At 68.6% G+C, this 20,098-nt stretch overlaps 3 protein-coding genes across 6 annotated transcripts in view; 1 reads left to right on the top strand and 2 right to left on the bottom strand.

Moving 5' to 3' along the window:
• Window positions 1-1,165: 1,165 nt before the first annotated feature.
• Window positions 1,166-4,655, bottom strand: NOC4L (nucleolar complex associated 4 homolog). The gene is made up of 15 exons (XM_037511352.2): window positions 4,548-4,655; window positions 4,300-4,420; window positions 3,894-4,000; window positions 3,501-3,608; window positions 3,168-3,317; window positions 2,990-3,089; window positions 2,866-2,900; window positions 2,696-2,746; window positions 2,505-2,616; window positions 2,363-2,423; window positions 2,133-2,243; window positions 1,821-1,981; window positions 1,659-1,741; window positions 1,428-1,541; window positions 1,166-1,341 (listed from the first exon to the last, which is right to left on the bottom strand). Exons 1-15 carry the CDS (start codon window positions 4,653-4,655, stop codon window positions 1,222-1,224), a joined length of 1,542 nt encoding a protein of 513 aa, XP_037367249.1. The 3' UTR covers window positions 1,166-1,221.
• A 118-nt stretch (window positions 4,656-4,773) lies between these two features.
• DDX51 (DEAD-box helicase 51) lies at window positions 4,774-9,502 on the top strand. The gene is made up of 14 exons (XM_037511350.2): window positions 4,774-5,211; window positions 6,365-6,515; window positions 6,608-6,753; window positions 6,824-6,895; window positions 6,968-7,074; window positions 7,203-7,311; window positions 7,393-7,538; window positions 7,617-7,806; window positions 7,886-8,001; window positions 8,080-8,196; window positions 8,307-8,408; window positions 8,495-8,558; window positions 8,631-8,765; window positions 8,868-9,502. The coding sequence occupies exons 1-14, from the start codon at window positions 4,774-4,776 to the stop codon at window positions 8,892-8,894; spliced, it is 1,920 nt and encodes a 639-aa protein (XP_037367247.1). The 3' UTR covers window positions 8,895-9,502.
• A 3,012-nt stretch (window positions 9,503-12,514) lies between these two features.
• Window positions 12,515-20,098, bottom strand: part of EP400 (E1A binding protein p400) — a 62,880-nt gene continuing 55,296 nt past the window's right edge. For all 4 annotated transcript variants that reach the window (XM_037511345.1, XM_037511347.1, XM_037511348.2 and 1 more), the window contains exons 45-53: window positions 19,946-20,055; window positions 18,390-18,597; window positions 18,103-18,284; window positions 16,303-16,521; window positions 15,066-15,261; window positions 14,682-14,806; window positions 13,809-13,955; window positions 13,275-13,352; window positions 12,515-12,817 (exon numbers count right to left, since the gene is read on the bottom strand). In XM_037511345.1, the coding sequence (XP_037367242.1) occupies window positions 12,548-12,817; window positions 13,275-13,352; window positions 13,809-13,955; window positions 14,682-14,806; window positions 15,066-15,261; window positions 16,303-16,521; window positions 18,103-18,284; window positions 18,390-18,597; window positions 19,946-20,055 (1,535 nt within the window). In that variant the 3' untranslated portion in view covers window positions 12,515-12,547. The remainder of the gene's footprint in view (window positions 12,818-13,274; window positions 13,353-13,808; window positions 13,956-14,681; window positions 14,807-15,065; window positions 15,262-16,302; window positions 16,522-18,102; window positions 18,285-18,389; window positions 18,598-19,945; window positions 20,056-20,098) is intronic.

Here is a 20,098-nt window from a genome sequence, read left to right as displayed (position 1 = left end):
CCCCGGCCCACGCCGTTTTTATAAAGGCTCATTGGCACAGGCCACCCGTCTGCGCGCCGTGCTTGTGGCCGCGCGGCTCCAAGTGCCCCCGCGCCTGACCCCGACGCACTTGAGCTCCGCCCCCCAAACTGGCTTCCACAATCTACCCACGTCCTGCTGCAGCTCTGCGGGAGGGGGGCCCCCCACCCTCCCCAGCCCGGGCCCGGCTCTGCGGGCAGTAGGATGCCCTGCCGGGGAGGCGGCCGGGATCAGGCTCACCCCTGCCGTGTCCAGACACTGGTTGACGTCACCCCAAGCCCAGAGCAGGAAGGCCCCACGGAGCCACCTGCTGCCCAGGACAGGAGGCACCTGTAGGACGCCGGCAGCACCTGTGGGTGCCGGCAGGGGGCTCCCCGGGAACTTCAGAGGAGCACCTGGGCCCACCACCTCATGGCTCCAGGCCCAGGACACGTCACTCGGCTACCCAGGCCCAGTCCCCAGGGTTGCGACCTCAGCCCCACTGCTTCTCCCCCGGGGCCCCGCCCTTCGCACCCCCCTTTCTTAGGCGGGAAGGTGGGGGCCCCGCTCTGGTAAGCCAGCCACGAGACACTGCGGGGCAGCCGCATCCTCCTGCAGGGCCCGTCTCGGCCCGCTCCGGACCCTGCTTCCCTCGGCGCCGTCCAAGGGCAGGCGGAGGGGGTGGCCGTGCTCAGCCTGGCCGCTGGACTCTCTGCGCGCAGCTCCCCTGCCCGGGGCTGCAGCGCGGCTGCCGAGGAGTGTGGGCACGGCGGGCCTGGGCCAAGGACAGCAGGGCGCCCGCGGCTCTGGGGGAGGGGGTGCCGGGCTCACGGCTGGGCCAGGAGGCTGCAGTGGGAGGCCTCCCCTCTCCCCGCCCCCCCAATCCGGCTGTGGACACACTGGGCTTGTCAGGGAGGATGAGCCCCTCCAGAAATGACTCCACTGAGGGCAGAACCAGCTCCCAGCCTGCGGCTGCAGGTGCCACCTCCACCGAGGCCCGAGCAGGACCGCCTGGCCCACTCGCCAAGGCTCATCCAGAACAGCCCCTACCCTGGGGTCCCCTCCCTCCTGGGAAAGGTCACCACGAGGTGGGCTTGGCGGCTGCGGGGGGGACATGAGCTGCTGGGGAGGGTGGCAGCCCAGCCGACCCGAGGCCCAGCACAGCCCCCCAGAAAGAGTCAGTCTCCCACAAAATTGTTTATTGTGGTGGGACAGGTGCCGGGGTCAGCTGAGCGTGAAGTGCTGGGCGCAGAGGCCGTCCCGCCCGCCCAGGAGGCCTTGGGCCGGTATGAACTCCAGGGGCACCGACTCCGGGCCCTTCTTCTTCAGGTCCTGCTCGAAGAGCTGCGGGGGGCGGATGCACAGATGCGCTCTGCTCTCGGCCCCGCCTCACCTGCCCTAGGCTGCCCTCGCCCGGCCCTACCCCTCACCTCAAAGGCCGTGAGCTCCAGGAGCGGTGCGATGGGGACCTCGGGCACTGACAGGGCCTGGTTGATGACGCTGGCGGCCTTGGACACCTCGGGGTAGTAGTGGTGCTGGAGGGCCTGAGCACAGGGGACACCACCCCTTATCACAGAGGCAGGGGACGGCAGAGTCCCTGGGGACTGGGGGGGCGGGGCAGGGCCTCTGGGAGGGGCCGGAGACCAGGCTCAGGGCCTCACCTGTAGCTCCCACAGGGAGCTCTCCAGGGCTCGGCTCTTGGCGGGGTCCTCCTCTCCAGGGTCGTAGGGGTCAGCGTCCAGCTCTATGGACAAGACCATGACTGCGCTGTGACAGGTGGCATGGGGCTCGGGGGGCCGGGCTCCCGGGACGGATGCACTCACCAGGGCCCTGTGGGCGGTGGACCAGCACGCGGCAGGCCGGGTGTCTGCGCAGCAGGTTGCAGACGAAGGGCAGGACCATGAGCAGGGCTTCGGGGGGTGCCGTCAGGGCCAGGCGGGCCAGGCGCTTGGCGAAGGCAGCAACCAGGTAGGCCGGCAGGTGGCTGGGCGAGGGGAGAGGCTCACTGCCCGCACACCAGCACCCCTGCACCCGCACGTGCAACCCCCAAGCGGGATGGGACGGACTCAGCAAACAGGTCGCCAACCCCGCCCTCGGGAGCCAAGCGGGGTGCCGCCCCAGCCCGCCACACTCACGAGGACGACAGGAAGAGGTCAGCCAAGTGGAAGAAGCGGGCCCGGTACTTGACATGGAAGATAGACGGGTCCAAAAGACCATAGAGCTTGCGGTAAAAGTCAGGGTACTCCCTAGAGCGCACAGTGGAGGCCAACGAGGAACAGGGCGCACATGAAGAGATGCGAGCAGGTCGAGGAGCCCCCCCATAGCCCTGGGCAAGGCAGGGACCCGGTGGGGTGGGGGCACTCACAGGTTGTGCTTATGGATCAGGATGAACAGTCCATTCAAGGCCAAGAGGCTGAGAGCCCCCCCTGCAGGCAAAGAGCACCCTGAGTCCTGCCCAGCCTCGCCCCCCCACACCAGAGGCGCTGGCAGCGGGCCCCGGCACTCACCCAGGTCGTAGGCCCGGGTGAGGAAGTCGATCATGATGCTGGGCTGGGCCAGGTATGGCAGGATGGTGTCATGCAAGATCACCAGCACCTTCTTGTAGAGGCTGAGGGGCAGCTGGGGTGGAGAGGCAGCAGGTCAGGGAGCAGCCGGCCACACCCCCGAACCTGGGGACCCCTGCCCGGCACAACCCTACCTTGTGCTGGAGAAAGCTGAGCCACATGTGCTGGAAGGCCTTCCTGTGCTCCTGGGGGACGCAGAGGCTGCAGAGACGGCCCAGGGGAGGGTGCCCGGCTGCACACGACCGGAACCCCCGCCACCCTCCAACCATGGCCTGTTCCAGGACCCACCCCCTGAGGGCCTCACCTTCAGGTGGACGACCTTCCATTTGTCGGACAGCTCTGTGGAAGGAAGGAACATGGGGCCTCTCAGTGTTCAAACAGGCCTGAGGCCCGGGCGCCTACATCAAAGCCCCCTGCGGGATGCTCACCTGGTCGCTGCACGTAGAAGTTGGAGACGGCGCTGTCCTGGCGGGGCAGGCTCACGGCAGAGAGCAGAGCGAAGGTGTTGTTCCAGAAGGGGAGCGGCACCTGCCAGCGGCAGCTTCAACACCTGGGAGGCTGCTGGCGGCCGCCACCCCTTCCCCAACGCCAGGCTGACTGGCTCACCTCGGGGTGCCCGTCAGTGACCCGGGCCACGACCTCCGCGGCAGCCCGCATGGTGTGGTAGCGGACGTCATCGTGTTCCAGGTACTCCCGGAACTGCGACAGGAGCAGCGAGCAGTCCTCCTCCGGCGAGAGCAGGCCTCCCACCACCATCTGGGCGCAGAGCGGGAGGGAGCACCTCCCTGGGGGGTAAGCCGAGTTCCGGCCCAGCCTCTCCCCCCCCCCCCCCCGCCCCCAGAGCTCCACGCTGGCAAGGACAGGGTGACCCAGTGCCGTGGGGGCGGGGCCCACTGGCTCTGACCCAGGAGAGCGCGGGGACTCACCCAGGCGCCTCACCTTGAAGAGCAGACGGGGGAACAGATATTGGCCTTCCCACTTGGGTTTCTCGAGGGGGTGCACCCCTTCCAGCTGCACAAACTTCATGAGTGTCCCGAAAGCCAGCTCCTGGGAGGAGGACGGCACAGAGAAGCGGGTGTCCTCCCTGCAGCAGGCCCCCAAGGGGCTCCGGGCGCCCCCACACTCAGGCCGCTGCCCTCCAGGTGATGCTGCTAGCAGCGCCAGAGCAGAATGGAGTCGCCCACTGGCAGGTGCCGAAAGCACGGAAGCTCCTCAGACACCCGGGGAGAGGTGGGGACAGGGGCCTTGAACACAGCCTGGTCTCTGTCGTGTGGAGGAAAAAGGGAGGCCCGAGGAGCAAGAACAAGGAGGGGCCCAGGGCCCCAGACCCACCTTGACCTGGAAAGAGGAGTGGGACAGGAGCTCCCCCAGGCGGCCGCAGCAGCTGTGGTAACGGTGCCTCATCCACACCCTGTACTTGCGCGTGGCTCCTTGAGACCCTGTGGGCAGCAGGCTGGGCAGCTCCCCCACAGGCCCACCCCTCCCGCTGCCTCATGGGAAAAGGAGTGGGGCGCGCCCGGGCCCGGGGCCGAGGTGCTGCCCCAGAGACGGGGTTCCCGGCTGCAAGGCCCGGGCGGTCCGAGGCCGGGATGCGCAGAGCCAGCCCCAGACAACAGCGGAAGCCCGGGCTAGGGGCGCTCCTGCCCCCGCCCCCAGCACCGCGGCCGAGCCCGCCAGCCCGCAAGGGGGGCGCCCCAGGACGGCAAAGTCTCCCGAAGAGAGGGCCTCGGCCGCTCACCCGCCATGACCGTCTCTTCGGGGGGCAGCGGGCCCACAAACAGCTCTCCCCGCTCCAGCAAGGCCCCGAAAAGGCGGCTGCAGGCGCGCACCGCCTCCTGGATCTCCTCCTCGTCCTCGGCCTGTGGGGAGGCCGGTCGGGGTGGCGCGCGGGCCCGGCCCCGGCCCCCCGCGCGCCCCCGCGCCAGCCCCCGGCCCCCCCCCGCGCGCCCCCCGCCGGCCCCCCGCGCCGGCCCCCCGCGCGCCCACCTGCAGCGGCGCCAGGATGTCGAACACGGCGTTGGCCTCGGCGCGGCTCGCCAGCACCGCCTCCAGCAGGCGGCCCAGCGCCCGGCGCGCGCCCGGGCCCCGCTCCATGCCGCCCGCCGCCGCCCCACGCGGAAGCCCCGCCGCGGCTCCGCTCGGCGCGCCCGTGACGCCACCGCCGCGACGCACGCCCGACGTCACGCCCGCGCCGGGCCCGGGCGCCGGCAGCATGGCGCTGTTCCACGTCGCGCGCTACCCGGGCCCCGAGGCGGGCGCGGCGGCGGCCGGGGCGGGCGCGGACGGCCGGGCCCGCGCGCTGCTGGCGCGGCTGCAGAGCCGGGCGCGCGAGCGGGAGCGGCAGAAGCCGCCGCGGGAGCCGGCGCCGGCCGCGGCGGCGGCGGCGGCGGGGCGGCGGCGGCGCGGGGCGCGGGGCCGCGAGGGCGCCGGGGCGCCGGGGAGCCCGCGGGCGCCGCCGAGGAAGCGGCCGAGGGCGGACGGCGGGGGCGCGGGGGCCCCGGGGGCGGACCCGGACCCGGACCCGGGCCCGGCCCGCGCGGGGCCCACGCGCCGCCCGCCCCGTTTCTGCCGCGCGGAGAGCCGCGAGGAGGCGCCGGGGCCCGCGCCCGGCCCGGTGCTCGGAGGCTTCGGGCGGACCAGGGCGCCCAGGGTGAGCGCCGGGGCGCGGGCCGGGCGGGCGGGCTCGTGCGGGCCGGGCTGCGCGCGTGGCCGGGGCGAACGCCTCAGGCGGGGGCCCGGCCTTTCCTGCCCCTCCGCGCCTCAGCCTCGTTCCGTGGGGTCGGGCCGGGCGCTCTGTCGCGGCCGCCGCCTCAGTGTTGACTTGGGGCGCGCGGCGGGAGCGCCTGCCGGCTCCCCGAGTTCCCTGTGCTCTGAGGACCTTCCCCTGGCAGCGCCGGGGCCGCGCGAGCCGCGGCTCTGGGCGGGGATGCGGCCGAACCCGTTCTCTCGTCGCGGGGCTGCGCGGAGAGGGGTCCCGCCGCGAGCGGCTCATTCGTTGCTCAAGTCTGTCCGGCGCTGAGTTCGCGCTCGGTGGACGTTACGGGGATGAACACAGACGTGTTGTTCGTTGCGTCTGAACGCTTGACGAGCCGTTGCTTTCAGGGTGGCTCTGATAGCAACTCCGGTTTTTAAAAAGAAGTTGATTGTGCCTGGGTTACTGTTTTCACCTAACTTTTGGGTTGAATTAATACCCTGCCGCAGATCACCCCCTGTCACGAGGCCCTCTTGGTTTTCCAAAAGCTCTTGTGTCCTTCAGAATACTAGGGGCCTCCCTGGTGGCACAGGGGTTAAGTCTCAGCCCTATGAAGCTGTCCGCAGCCTCTCCATCCCCGGCCAGGGAGCTACCCACAGGGCGCAGCAGACCTCCCCTGTCTCCCCGCTGCTCCCCTCAGCAGTGGATTTCAGTAGATCTGCCTGTTCTGCTCCCCGCTCCGTCTCTGGTGCATCCTCTCACTCTCCACACCTCTGGCCTGTACCCCAGCTCTTGTGTGCATAAATAAATCTTAAAAAAAAAAATGATACTAAACCTGGTGGCAGGGTCACGGTGAAGAAACAGCTGCTGCAGGGGTGGTGGGGACTCCTGCTGAGGCCATCTGGCAGTGAGCCTGCGAGCAGTGGGGTGTGGGTGGGATGGGGGTTCGCCCAGGGTGCCGGGCCAGAGGAGGAGCTGCATGCGTGCTTCCTGCTCATAGCCTCTTCGGCCTGGGCGGGCCCTGCTGTGGGTTTCTGGGAGCCCTGCCCCTTGGGGGGGGGTGGGCAGCCCCAGGAACGTTCACCAGCCTCTGCTCTCCCTTGGGAGGTAGGTCCAGCCTTTCCTGCCGGCATGGCTGGCCGAGCCCAGCTGCGTGGGGAAGAGCGTCACCGAAGGCCTGGTGCCTGTGGCGGACGTCCCCGAAGTGCACCCTGAGCTGCAGAAGAAGCTGCGGGCACAGGGCATCTCATCCTTCTTTCCAGGTGCTCTGGCCTGGGGGTGCTGGGAGATGTCTGGCCCGGGCCCGGGCTGCTGGCGCGGTGCTGGCTGACTCGGCTCCCCACCCTCTGTCCAGTCCAGGCAGCGGTGATCCCCGTGCTCCTGCAGACTGCAGCCGGCGGGTTTCTGGTGGGCAGGGGTGGCTACAGGCCCAGCGACCTCTGTGTTTCTGCCCCAACCGGCAGCGGGAAGACGCTGACCTTTGTTCTCCCCGTGGTGCAGGTGAGTGTGACCCCTTGCACACAGGTGCCACAGGCGGGGTGCCGGCCCGGCTGACCCACCTTCCCCGCAGGCCCTGCTGCCTCGTGCTGTGTGCCAGGTCCGCGCCCTGGTGGTGCTGCCGACCAAGGAGCTGGCCCAGCAGGTAGGTGCCTGGCGCGGCCTGGACCTGGTTGCCGCGGTGGACGGGCCGGTGGTAACGGCTGCTCCTCCGCAGGTGAGCAAAGTCTTCAATGTCTACACGGACGCCACCCCTCTGCGGGTTGCTCTGGTCACCGGGCAGAAGTCACTGGCCAGGGAGCAAGAGAGCCTCGTCCAGAAGACGTAGGTCCTGCCAGCCTTGGGCTCTTCTGGAAGGCACCCGGCTCGTGCCAGGGTGGGTGGTGGGGCGCTGCCGCTGCTGCCGGCTCCCGAGTTGGGGGCGGCTGTGCTGAGCCAGCTCGGCCTTGCAGAGTGGACGGCTTCCGTTGCTTGGCTGACATAGTGGTAGCCACGCCGGGCCGCCTGGTGGACCACATCGACCAGACCCCAGGATTCAGCCTCCAGCAGCTCCGCTTCTTGGTAGGTCACGCGTCTGAGGCGGGAGGGGAGCAGGTTGCCCTCAGCAGCCTCCAGACCCCCTTCCCCGGCCCCGGCCCCCAGGTCATCGACGAGGCCGACCGCATGCTCGACAGCATGCACCAGTCCTGGCTGCCACGGGTGGTAGCTGCAGCCTTCCCGAGTGCGGGTGCCGAGGACTCCCTGGCTCTGCTGCAGCGAAGGCAGACCCCGGTTGTGACTGCTGCCAGGTACCCACCTGAGTCCCCCGCCCCCGCCCCCCAGGCAGACCTGCTCTGGGGTGACAGGTCTTCACCTACCTCTCTCAGCTCCTGCTGCCCCCAGATGCCCCTGCAGAAGCTGCTCTTCTCGGCCACGCTGACCCAGAACCCCGAGAAGCTGCAGCAGCTTGGCCTCTACCAGCCTCGGCTCTTCTCTGCTGCACTGGCAGGCAGTGCCCCCGGAGACACCGGGGACAAGGACTTGGGGGGGAAGTATGCCTTCCCCACAGGGCTCACGGTGAGGGGGCGCCTGGGGTGTGGTGGGGCGCCCAGGTGCTGGGGGGGGGGGCGGCACCAATCCCATCCTCTCCCCCCAGCACCACTACGTGCCTTGTCGTCTCCGCTTCAAGCCGCTGATCGTCTTGCATCTGATCTTGGAGATGAACCTCTCAAGGGTCCTCTGCTTCACCAACTCGCGGGAGAACTCCCACAGGTCGGCACTCCCACTGGCGGGTGCAGGTGGGCGGGCGGCTGCTCCGGTCCTGCCCACCTGCTCTGGCTTCTCCCACAGGCTCTTCCTGCTCGCCCAGGCTTTCGGGGGTGTGACTGTGGCCGAGTTCTCTTCCCGCTACGGGCCTGGCCAGAGGAAGGCCATCTTGAAGCAGTTTGAGCAGGGGAAGATCCGGCTGTGAGTGCTGGGCGCTCCCGGGTGGGCCTCCTGCCGCAGCGGCGCCGGCAGCAGCAGCAAGGGGGTCCTGCTGTTGCCGCTGTTGGCCCCCAGCCCCTCGTGTCCCGCAGCCTCATCAGCACAGACGCCGTGGCCCGTGGCATCGACGTGCAAGGTGTGCAGCTGGTGGTGAACTATGATGCACCCCAGTATTTGCGGACCTATGTGCACCGGTAGGGCACCAGCTGAGCACCAGCTCGGGGGCTTGTGGGGGGCCCTGGGGGCTGGACAGTGCCCAGAGACGTTGTGCTGGTTTCAGGGTCGGACGGACGGCGCGCGCCGGGAAGAGCGGACAGGCCTTCACGCTGCTCCTCAAAGTGCAGGTCAGGCCGGGCCTGGGACGGGCCCTCAGGGTGCACTGCTGGGGCGCCCGCCCACACGTGTGCTGCTTCCAGGAGAGGCGGTTCCTCCGCATGCTGGCAGAAGCTGGGGTGCCCGAGCTGGCGCGCCACGAGGTCCCCAGCCAGGACCTGCAGCCACTGGCCCCGCGCTACGAGGCGGCCCTGGCCCAGCTGGAGCAGGCTGTCAAGGTGGGAGCCGGGTGTCGCGGGAGGCACTCCCAGGGAAGTCAGGGCCCCGCGGGTGGGGGCGGGGGACAGCTGTGGAGCTGAGCCTCTCCCCACCCGACACAGGAGGAGCGAGCTCAGAAGGCGGCCTAGATGGGCTCAGAGGACAGGCGGCCAGAACGGAGCTGGCCCTTTGCACCCCAAGGGTGGCGCCTCCGTCTTCCCTTCAGGAAAGCCCTGCTTGCCGGGCGCTGGCCGAGGAGCCGGCCGCAGTCCCTCGGTTTCCTGAGGGGGCGGGGCCGCCATCCAGGCTCCTGCCAGTCGGGGACAGGCGGGTCAGCCTCAAGCAGGACTGCGCTTTCTGTTCAGCACGACCCCAGGATTGGTGGGTGTTTAGCCGCAGTGGGGTCAGCTGGAATCCCCGGACCTCCCCGGTGCATGTGAAGCGGGGGGGCGCCGGCTGGACCACATGCTCCCTGTGTGCCCTCCGGGCGTGGTGTTGCAGACCCGAGACCCTGCTGTGGGTCCTGCCACCCCAGGGCATCTTCATGGGTGGTGACGTGGGCCTGGGGCCTCCACTGCTGACCTGACGAAGGCGCCTTCAGGGCTCACGTGAGGATGTTAAATAAAACACGTGCAGAACAGGCAGGCGCCGTGGCCCTTGCTTCCCCCCAACCCCCCGTCACCCGCCCAGCAGAGAAACGGAAGCTGCGGTGCCCCGTGGGGGCATGGCCACCTGAGCAGAGGCGGTTGGTTGTCCGCAGGGCCTTCCCTTGGGTCCGGGGCCTGCTGGCCCGGTGACCTCTTGGCCCTGGGGAGCCAGGGTGCCCGGTCAGGCCCGGATGCCGTGGGCCACGGGCCAGCACCACTGTGTCCCTGGCTGCTTCCCTCGGCTGGACCCCAGGCAGCTTCTGCCTGCCTAGGCCACCGTCTGCGGGGATGATCGCTGCTGCCGGCAGTGAGACCCATGCTGCAGGCGAGCACCCACGCTGCAGACCGGCTGGCCTGGCGCCTTCAGGGCCCGTCAGGCATGTGCCAGCTGCACATTGGCGGGTTGGTGGGTGCAGCCTGGAACCAGCGACGTCTTGCTGGAGAGACCCCACCCCTAGGGGCTGGCCCTGGGTCCCAGGATGGACGGGGCTCTTGGGCCCTTGCAGCAAAACCAGCACTGCCAGCGAGTTATGTGGATGGGACGACATAGGGGCTGCGGAGGGCGGAGGGCGGACGCGCGTCTATAAACCCGACTCTCGCTGCTGCTGCCCACTAACTGTGGGGCGGAGGTGGGAGGGGCCGTGTGGGTGCAGGATGGGCAGTGCCTGGCTGTTCTCCAAGTCACACCTGTGGCCGCAGGGGGTCCTGGCTCTGGCCAGGACTGCAGCGTGGGTGCTCGCCTGCAACATGGGTCTCACTGCCAGCAGCAGGCCAGGCCTTCAGGGCAGCTGCCTGTTACTGTGGGTTTTTTTAAGAAGATTTATTTATACAAGCACTGGGTACAGTCAGAAGCATGGGAGGGCGAGAGAACTCGCCAGAGCGGGGAGCAGAGCAGGCAGACTGGCCAAGTACATTGCTGAGGGGAGCAGCGGGCGCGGCAGGAGAGGTCTGCCCTCGCCTGTGGACGGGGATCGAACCGGCGCTGCAGAGGCTGTGGGCCCAGCAGTGCTCAACCGCTGTGCCACCGGGGGAGGTCCATGTCCTGCAGGGTAGCTGCCTGTTAATGGACACCGGGTTGGGGAGCCCGGGGCCCTGGTGCCAACCCTGTGTGGGGGTGGGTGCTGCTGGGATGAGGGCGTTGCTCTCTGGGAAGCTGGTTACAGACGCGAACTGGCCCTGCCTGCCTGTGCCCCTGGGGTATGGCCAGTGTCCAAGGTCAGGGGGTACGGTGGCCTTGCGAGGACAGCTGAGTTGCCAGTGTCCAAACACCATGCAGGGGCCGCCCTGATGGCGCAGGCGGTTGAGCACAGCACCGTGAAGCTGTCCGCGGCATCTGTAGCGCCCCTTCGATCCCCGCCAGCCGCGGGCCAACCCACATGGCGAGCCGACCTCTCCAGCCCCCCCACTGCTCCCCTCAGCAGTGTCTTTGGTCCCTCTGCCTGTTCTGCTCCCCGCTCTCTCTGGTGAACCCTCTCACTCCCCACCACCCGCACCTCTGGCCTGCACCCTCTTGTACGCACAAATAATTAAAGTGTGCATTCAAACCACGAAAGGGGAAAAGCTGATTTTCAAAAGAGCAGCATTGTAAGCGATCTGCCAGGCAGGCCCCCCAGCGCCCACCGCGCAGGCCCCTGGCCACGTTCCCGTCAACGCAGAGACCAACCAACCGCTCCTCCAGGCAGACCACCTACTGGGCGCCGTCCACGGCTCTGGAAGAGGCCGGCGCCTTGTAACCGGGAGCGTTTTTCTTCAAAGGGAACCGTGGAGGCAGCGGGAAGCTGGGGCCGCCCCCCACCAGGGAGGCCACGGCGCCCCGCCCCACCCACTGGCTCCCCTTTCGTTTTTCCTTCACGCCCATGGAATAACCGCGACCAACACTCCACGGGACGGCGCGCCTCCGCAGACGACCAGCGCGCGTCTATAAAAAGGCCATTTATTACACCTCTTGCCTGGCGGGACGTCGGCGCGCTTTAAAACCACTGTTCAAGTACAAACGGTCGTTTACAAAGTATTTACAGCCTCGGCCCTGCTCCCGGGGAGTCCACGCGGCGAGCTGACCGCAGGGGCGCGGGGCGGGGAGGCGCCCTCGTGGCCCCAGGCGCACCCTAACTCTCAGGTTGGCAAAGCGTAACCTCCGGCAGCAGGAGGACCCCGGGTGGCCGGGGGGCTCGGGTCCCGGCCGAGCGCCCACCCCGCTGTGGGGGCGTGTGAGGCACGAGACGACCCCCCCCAAGACAGGCTCCTCTGAAAACTCCCGAGGGGCGTCCCTCCCCCCCCCCCCCCCCCGTCTGCCTCTGGGGCGCAGCTCCCCAAGGACAAGGGTCAGGCGGCGCCCCTGCACGGCCATTTGCACTTTCCCCAGGTTTCTCTGAGGACTCAAGTGAGTCTCCCGCAGGGCGGGCGCCGCCACGCAGCTCCGGCGCACGGGGCAGCGCTTGGGCCTGGCTAAGGCGGCTGAGGGGCCCTCCCGGCCCGGGGGCGCCTCCGGAGAAGACGCCCAGCCAGTAAGACGCTGCCGGGGTGGGTCTGGACAGTGGACGGAGGCAGCAGGAGCCGGGCTGCCCTGGCGGGCCCATGGCCCCAGGACAGGACGCCCGCGAGGCCTCCAGCAAGGGCGCGGCCCTTCACGGCCCCCCGAGGCCGGGGGGACGTGCGGGTGCGTGAGGGGCCCTGCGGGGAGGGGGGACACGGGGCTGGGGCGCGCCACCCGGCTCTGAGCGAAGCGCCCGTGCCCGCAGCAGGAACACCTGCGACCTAACGCCACGGCGCGGTGGGGCCTCAGCAGGCGCGGGAGGCAGCGCCTCGGCCCCGTCCCCCACACGCGGCCCTTCCCATGGTACCGGGGCGGGCTGGGCAGGGAACGCCGACACCCCGCAGGCGCTCGGGCCCCGCGCCACTGCCGCGGGAAGAAGAGCAGAGACGCGGCCAGGAGTGGCCAGGAGGAGCGGCCACTGTCACGCCTCCCGCGCCACGGTACAGGAGAAGGGTCGGCCGCGGAGGAGGCTGCCCCACGGCGCGGGCGCATTATAACGAGCGCCACAGCACGGGGCCCACGGCCGCCTGGCACGCCCCATGACACCGGCCCACGGTTCGGAGGACAGCGTCGGCCTGATCTGCCTGGACGCCGGGATGGCCCGCGGATGCCCGCCGCCCGGCTAGGGACACGGAGGCTTGGTGGGGGTCTTCAGCCTGACGGCCGGCACGCGCATCTGCAGCTTGGGCTGCTGGCCGGGGCTGTCGGAGCTGGCGGGCGCCTGTGCGGGACTGGGCACCCCTGGCGCCTGCAGCTGGGCCGCCGTGGTCACCACCTGCGGCTGCATGAGCTTCTGCTGGACCACCTGTGCTGTGGCCGTCACCGCGGGGATCATCTGGACCTGCTGCCCGGCCGAGGTCGCCTGGGTGAGGGTCACCGTCTGTGGGGAGGCCTGAAGTGACACAGTCCAAAATGAACATGAGCTCCCCCAAACACACCCACACGTTACCCACCCAGAAGTGCACCTCACGGCAAGCTTGGGGCGTGGGGGGGCTAGAAACCTCCTCAGCTCAAAGACTTTTGTGACACTGGAAACCACCTCTGGTCCACCAGGCCTCCTGAGAGCCAGGGCGGCGGGGCGCTGAGCAGGAGGAAGAGACGGCCGTGCGGCTGCGCTGCAGAGCGGACGGCGGCCAGGGAGGCGCGGACTGTTCCTTCCCGCTCTCCAGGGAGCGCCCTGTCTGCGGGGCTCTCCCGGGCAGGGGGCCTGGGCGAGCGGGCATGGCCCCGCCAGCACGGCTGCCCCGCCTGGGCTCCCCTCCCGGCCTCCTCCCGCTCACCTAGTATCCAGCGACTCCCTCAAAGGAAATTCCCTGGTTTGTTACAGAAATCGCCCGGCCCCGGCCTACCTGCTGGGGCGCAGCGCCGACCTGCTGGACTCCGGCCACCGGCGCCTGCTGCTGGACCACCTGCGGGAGCTTTGCCACCTGGGACCATACGGAGTCGGGGAGAACTCAGGCGTGACGAGGTTGCCCTCCCCCCGCCCCCCCTCGCAGTGGGGAGAGGGCAGACCGCGGCCACATGACAAGGCAGCTCCTGGAGCCGCTCCCCTGGACGCAGAGAGCCCCCCCAACCCAAACGACCACGCCCTCCGAGTCTACGACCACCTGCATCCAAAGCTGCTTTTTTTCGTTCCGTGTTTCAGAAAAACAAGTGCCTCAAGGTGGCGTGAGAACTGAGGCTACAGGGAGGCACGGAGCACCCCACAGTTCTCAGGACAACGCCCCTCCGCCGGAGGTGCCGCCCCCAGCGCCAGCCAGGAAGACTGCGGGCGGCTGGACCCCTCAGGCCCGTCTGGAGGGGCCAAGTTTTAAAGGGTTCGCCGGGTCATGTTCCCGACCTCCCCATGCGCAGGGGGCTCTGGTGCCCCGGCCTCTGCTCACCTGGATCTGGGTCTGCATCTGCTGCGTCCCGGCCAGCTTCTGGGCCTGCGAGATGGGCGTGGTGAGGAACTGGGTCTTCAGGGCTGGCTGGGTTGCGTAGGTGACCTTCTGAGGCTGGCCCTGAGCAGCTATCTGCTGTGCCGTGATCTGGGGAGACACTGGGATCGAGCCAGGCCCAGCGCCCTCTCTGGAGGGCCCCTGACTACCCAATCACCCGAGTACCCCGCCCTCCTCTATGGCCTGGGCTGCCAGACAGCCCCCCCTCCTCCCAAGACAGCCCGGCGCCGGGACATACTCCGCTCCCCTCCACTCTCTCGACCCCACCGTCAAGATGGCAAACACCCGCGCACACTCGGCACGAGGAGCAGAAGCCCAGGAGCGCCTCTGCGGTAAGCGTGATTTTTAGGCCTTTGCTAGGAGCATCGAGGCCCAGAGCAGGGCCCTGTGCTCGCTGAGCACCGGATGTCCCGGGAGCTCCGCTCGCGTGTGTCGCACGGCAAGCAGCACCGCAGCCGTGGCCTCTCCTCTCACCAGGCGGCAACACAGCCCCAGCCAAGGGCCATGCTCATGCTGACCACGCAGCCGTCACCAGGACAGGCCGGAGATGCAGCGCGTCCCCGTGGGACCTAACCCAGCTCAGAGCTGCCCAGACCTGGGCACACGGCACCAGGACACGCGCCCTCAGACACAGCTCCCCGCCCCTCCCGGCGCTCGGCCGGGCAGCCCTTTGCCAACACAGCCCAGGGCCCGCGGGTGGCGCACACCAAGCAATGGCCTCCCGCACCCCCACCCGGGTGCAGGAAGGACCCTGGTGTCCTCCGGGCAGCCCATGGCTGGCAGCCAGCCCGGCAGCGCAGAGGCGGGTGACAGTACCTTCTGTTGGACAGTGGCCGGGCTGGGGGCGGCCTGGGGCTGGATGGTCTTCTGCTGCTGCACGGCCTGCTGCTTGAGCTTCAGCAGCTGCTGGACGTGCACGGGCTGGGCCACGACTGTCTGTCCTGTGAACCCCGACGCAGGTGCTGAGTCCCGGGGTAGCAGTGGCCAGGGCACCCACCCACCTGGGGTCCCTGAGTGGCCCGGTCCAGGGGCCAGATTCCTGCACAGAAATGACGTGTCTGCCCTGGCAGACACGGGGGTTTCTGGGCCAGAAAAGATGAGCGGGTGGGGGTGGTGCCCAGTGTGCACAAGGGCAGTCCCGAGGGCACACCTGCCACCTCCCACCAGGACATGCGGGGCCAGTGGGCAGGCGGGTGGCACCTGTGGCTTTCTGCGGCTGCCCGATGGCCACGCTGATCCCCGCAACGTTCATGGGCAGCGTCGTGACGCCCGGTGAGGAGACCACGGCCGCGGGCACAGACACCACCGGGGGCTTTGCTAAGGCCACCTGAGCCTGCTGGGGCGCCTGGGCCTGCATCTGCCCCTGCGCCTGCAGCTGTGATGTGGGCACTCGAGTCTGAGCAGGGAGACAAGGGGTGAGTCAGGGCTCGGGCGGCGCATCTGCAGGGGCTCTCCAGGGGGCCAGCAGGGAGTCCCCTAAGGTGCGGTGCACCCCGGTGACCTGCATGCATGGCCTGTGCTGGAGTCTCCCCTGAGCCCCTGCCCCGTGGGCACCGTTGGCCTAAGGCCCTCAACCCCACGCCCGCTGTGGTGCCCGCCACTACCCACCGACACAGCATGTGGCTGGTCCAGTTACGCCACCCTTTTAAAATGTGAAAACGTGGAAATGAGCCACCTTTGTGCACGTGATAGCCCAGAAAGGACCATCCACGGGACGTGTGACCAGTGCCTCGCCCCCCAGGCCGGCCCTCCTGCATGGCCCTGGGCAAGGACCCCGCACGGTGCCCGCAGAGCACTGGACACCCGCCCGAGGCCACGGCCCGCACACCCGTCCCTCGCACTTGCTGGAGGCGTTTCTCCAGGACGGGTGGCAAGTGGCAGGGATCCCACAGGCACTCTGGTGACTCCGCCACGGCGGCCATCTCCCACCCAGCAGGTGGGGAATGGACCGCTGCCCCCGCACTGGTGCCTCGAGGGGGTGTCTGCTGGTGCGAGGGGGCGTGTGTGTGAATTTGGGGGGCAACCAGACTGGCTGGGGCAGCCGTCTCACTCCCACCTCCCTAATGGGTGGAGAGGGGCCAAGCACACTCGCAGCGGGGCAGAGCACCTGCCCCCGCCCCCCCCACCCTGCTGCAAGGTTGCCAGGGGCTGGCACAGGACTGGGGGATCCGGATGGCCCCGGTCTCCGCACCTGTGACGCAAAGTGGCCCCTGAACACAGGGCAGCAGCCAGGGCCGGGTGGAGCCAAGGATGGGCCCGGCTCTCGTTGGTGCACTGAGTGCTGCCCTGTGCCCCACGCGCCGAGCTCCACACCTCCCCCAGGGCTACAGCCACGGGGAGCTGTGGCGTCTCCTCCGCCGTGGGCTGGGGGTGACGCCCGGCAGGACCCCGAGCCAGCAGTCCAGCTCTGGAAAGCAAAGGGCCCAGCGGGACTTACGAGCCGAGCCACCTGCAGGTTGGCCACGGTGGTGCCTGTGAGCAGGGCTCCGGGCCGCGGGGCCGCGACCGTCGTGAGCTGGGGGCTCTGTTGCTGGGAGGGCGGCGGGGGCGGCACCTGCACTTGAGCAGTTGTTGGCGGGGGCCCCGGTGGGGCCTGTGGTGGGGGGGCCTGCTGGGGCAGCTGCAGCTTCTGTTTCTGCATTTTGATCAGGTGCTCCTAAAACCCAAATAAAGTAGCTTCTCGTCACACTGACCGTATTCACGCCGACACACCGCCGGGGAGGCGGGGAGTCACCGTTCTGCTGCTAGTGTCACACCAAAGTGAGCCGTCGCCTGCCTGCACCCACCCTCAGGGTGTCCTGGCGTCTGCAACCCTGCCGGCGAGCCCCCACTGAGCAGGAGCACGCCGCCGCCGACAGACAGAGCCTGAGCTGGCAGAGCCGCCACGGAGGCAAGACTCCTGGGTTCCTGTCCTGGCAAACCAGTCAGGTTAGATCTAGAGCGTTAACAATCACGGTCCTTCTTGAACACTTAAAATCGGCTCAACGTTTTACTCCAACTGTCCCCAGATGAAGATTTAATTAAAAAAAATAAATAAACCCCGCATCCCTAAAAAAGTCAAACCATCAGGCCTCCAGGGCAGCAGCCCCAGGCGCAGGGACACGCCAAGGGCACAGACTCTGCGCCCTCAAGCGAGCCTCCAGAGCTCGGCTCAACTTCCCGCCCTGGGCCTACCCTGTGCTCGTCACTCCTACCGGTAACCGCGAAGTAACCACCCCTAGCAGCAGCGGCCCGAGGAACAACTCCGGCCAAGTAACGACTGCAGAGTCAGAGCCTGAGAACACGCTGGAACGGATCTCCGTTTACAACAGAAACTGTACGGTAGACGCTGTGTCACAGAAAACCCACCCTGCGCTGCCCCTACCTGGCCCACCCTAGGCAGAGGGCCCCCGCGGGCTGGCCCGTGCAGAGGGGCCAGGTGCTGGGCGGGGATAGAGGCCCAGAAGGCCCGCTGGCCAGGGCGGGGCGGCAGGGGGCAAGAGGGCGGCCGGCCTGGGGGTGCAGACCCACTTGGGCTCCTGACACCCGGGGTTCTGTGGGGCCCACGGGTGCGCCTGTGAGCGCTGTCTGCAGAGCGGCCTGCTGGGGATCCAAGCTGCCCAGCACGGTGGCCATGAGTGAGGCGCACACCGGGTGCCCTCTCACCTGGCCTCCGCCCACGAGGGCCTGCCCGTGGCCGCCGCCGGGCTGCACAGCTGACTCGCCATCTCCAGCCCTGGCGCCGCGGGCCGTGTCCACCGGCGACCGCCACAGCCGAGAGGACCATGGCTGCCTCTGTGGCTGCGTTCCACCCCGGTCGGGGCGTGGGCCCTGGCGGTGGCCGCGGGAGGCCGTGTGCAGGCAGCAGCGGTGGCAGGCGCAGGCGGCCGGGAGCCCACGTGTGCGCTCAGCGCGTGTTCCCGGGCCGCTTCTGCGCCAGCACCCACATGACCCTTCCGTGGCGGGAACGTGACGCTTCCTTTTAAAGGGATCACAACCACGCACGCCGCTGCCGGCTCACGGCTGACAGGCACGGTCCGGACACCGGCGCCCAAGCGGAGATGGCACCAGAGCCCGTCTGGGACCAGAGGACTGGCACCTGGGGCCTGTCTGGACCCACAGTGCCGAGAAGCACAAGGACTCGGGGGGACACCGTCTGGAAACGGGGCTACGGGACCAGGGACGAGACCCGTGTGGGGCAGCGCGGGACGCCATGGCGTCTCCGCAGACGCGAGGGCGGTGTGCTGGCGGCACTCACCGGCGTCAGCTTGCCCACGGCCTTGATCTGCGTGGGGGCCTGGGCCTGGGCCTGCATCTGCGGGACCTGCACCTGAGGGCTCTGCTGCTGTTGCTGCTGCTGCTGCTGTTGCTGCTGCTGCTGGCGGAGCAGCTGGAAGTGTGCGGGGGTGATGGTCTTCCCGGGGAGCTGGACCCCTGGGGCTGCAAGCAGAGGCCCCATCAGTCCGCTCGCCCGCAACACAGGCTCCCTCTCCACCCACAGACAGCCGAGACCGGCGTCCTGACCTGCTTCAAGGCTGCCCCTACCTTGGGACACCTGAGTCACCAGAGACCGGGCTGGCGTCTGCACGGGGGTCAGGCTGGTCGTGACCACGGCCGAGGTGGCCACAGAGGTGACAGCGCGAACACCCTGGGTGGGCGCCAGGGACACCAGGTCGGACGCGGCTGTGGCTGGGGAGCCCACCGCACGCGGCTGTGGGTGCACCACCTGTGCAGGAGCGGCGCCTCCGGAGGCCTGGAGGGGAGGGAGGGATTGTCGGGCTCTGCAGCGGGTCCAAGCCTTTTGCAGCGCCAGGCGAGGGCAAAGGAAGCCAGGAAGCAGGGCACATGCCAGGAGACACACCGGGGCGCTAGGGCCAGCCTCACCACACGTTCACAACCCCTGTGCAAGCCCCAGCATCGTCAGGGCACCCCGAGGAGAGGACACAGCCCCTCAGGTACTGCCACCCCAGGCCCCAGCCTGTCCTCAAGCAATTTGGCGCCCAGGAACATTCTGAGATGTGTGACTCTTCTTTGGATACTGCGCCTACCCCATGCACCCCAGATTTCCCCACATCCCCCAATTCTGCAGGGCAGCTCCGGGCTGGCACTCCCCTCCCCACCCCGCCGCCGGGGCAGACCATCCCACGTCCTCCACACGTCAATGCGGTCTCCAGACAGCCAGGTGCAAGCCCAGCCCCTTCTCCTGGGGGCTCTCAGAAGCTCCTCTCTTGCTTTCTTTCAGATCAGTCTTTTCTCTCCCCAAAGCCTGGGAGGGAAACGCTCTGACCTCCTTCCCTTGGCCACTTGTACGAGAACTTCGCCACGGGCATTTCACATTCTTCCTGAACGGAGAGCTGGGAAATCAGGCCGCGTCTGCCGCACCCAGGGTCCAGGCTGTCTCTGCGGCCCCGCAGGCTGCTGTGGCCCGAGGTCAGTTCTCACCCCACTGGGCGGGCGGTCCTGACCGGGGGGCTGGGCCTGTCTGCGGCCCACGTGGCCCGGCGGTCCTGCCTGCGCCGCCTGGAGCGCTGTGCACACCTGCGCCCCCCCCCCCCCCCCCCCCGCCATTCCCTTCTCGGGAGAGTCGTCCAGGCCCCCTGCTGCCTGGGTAACGACTTCTGGCTTATCGTCCAGTTCACGTGTCCCCTCTTCAGTTGTGCGTAAATTCAGACGTGTGCCAGGTGGCTTGAACCTTTGGTGCCGACTTTTTGGTATTTCTCAGAGTCTGCAGCATCCTTTAAATCTAACTTCCTGTTGTCCACAGACTCTCAAAACTCTCTTCTGGTCCCCACGGAGAGCGAAGTGCCAGCGACCACAGGCTGCGCCTCATGCACAGAGCCGACGCACCTGGGGCGCAGTGCGGACATGCATCCCGTCTTTGGGGCCCGCAGGGACCCTCCCGGTTGGATGCAAGTGCGTGATTGGTCTGTGCAGGCTGGGGTGTGGCGCCCTTGCAGACAGCTCCCAACATTCACCTCACTTCACGCAGCTCGAACTAGACCGACGCTTTCTTTATCGACAGAGAATTCTCTTAGAAAGCAGCAGCCCCCCCAGTGCCCTGGGCCCCACACCGAGCAAGGGCCAGGAGCAGGGCAACTCACGGTCAGGGCCCCCGGGGCCGCAGGTGAAGCCAGGCGCTTGTTAATGGACTGAAAGGTGGCCGCGGGCACCCCAGCGATGGTGTTCACAATCACGTTCCCACTCACGGTGCCTGTAGGGAGAGGCCCATGAGGATGAGGCCGGCAGACTGCCCA

Source organism: Talpa occidentalis, unplaced genomic scaffold (genome assembly GCF_014898055.3).
Source record: "Talpa occidentalis isolate TD23 unplaced genomic scaffold, MPIMG_talOcc4v2.1 talOcc4.14, whole genome shotgun sequence".
NCBI classification, from domain to species: Eukaryota; Metazoa; Chordata; class Mammalia; order Eulipotyphla; family Talpidae; genus Talpa; species Talpa occidentalis.
This window is presented reverse-complemented; position numbering and strand designations above follow the sequence as displayed.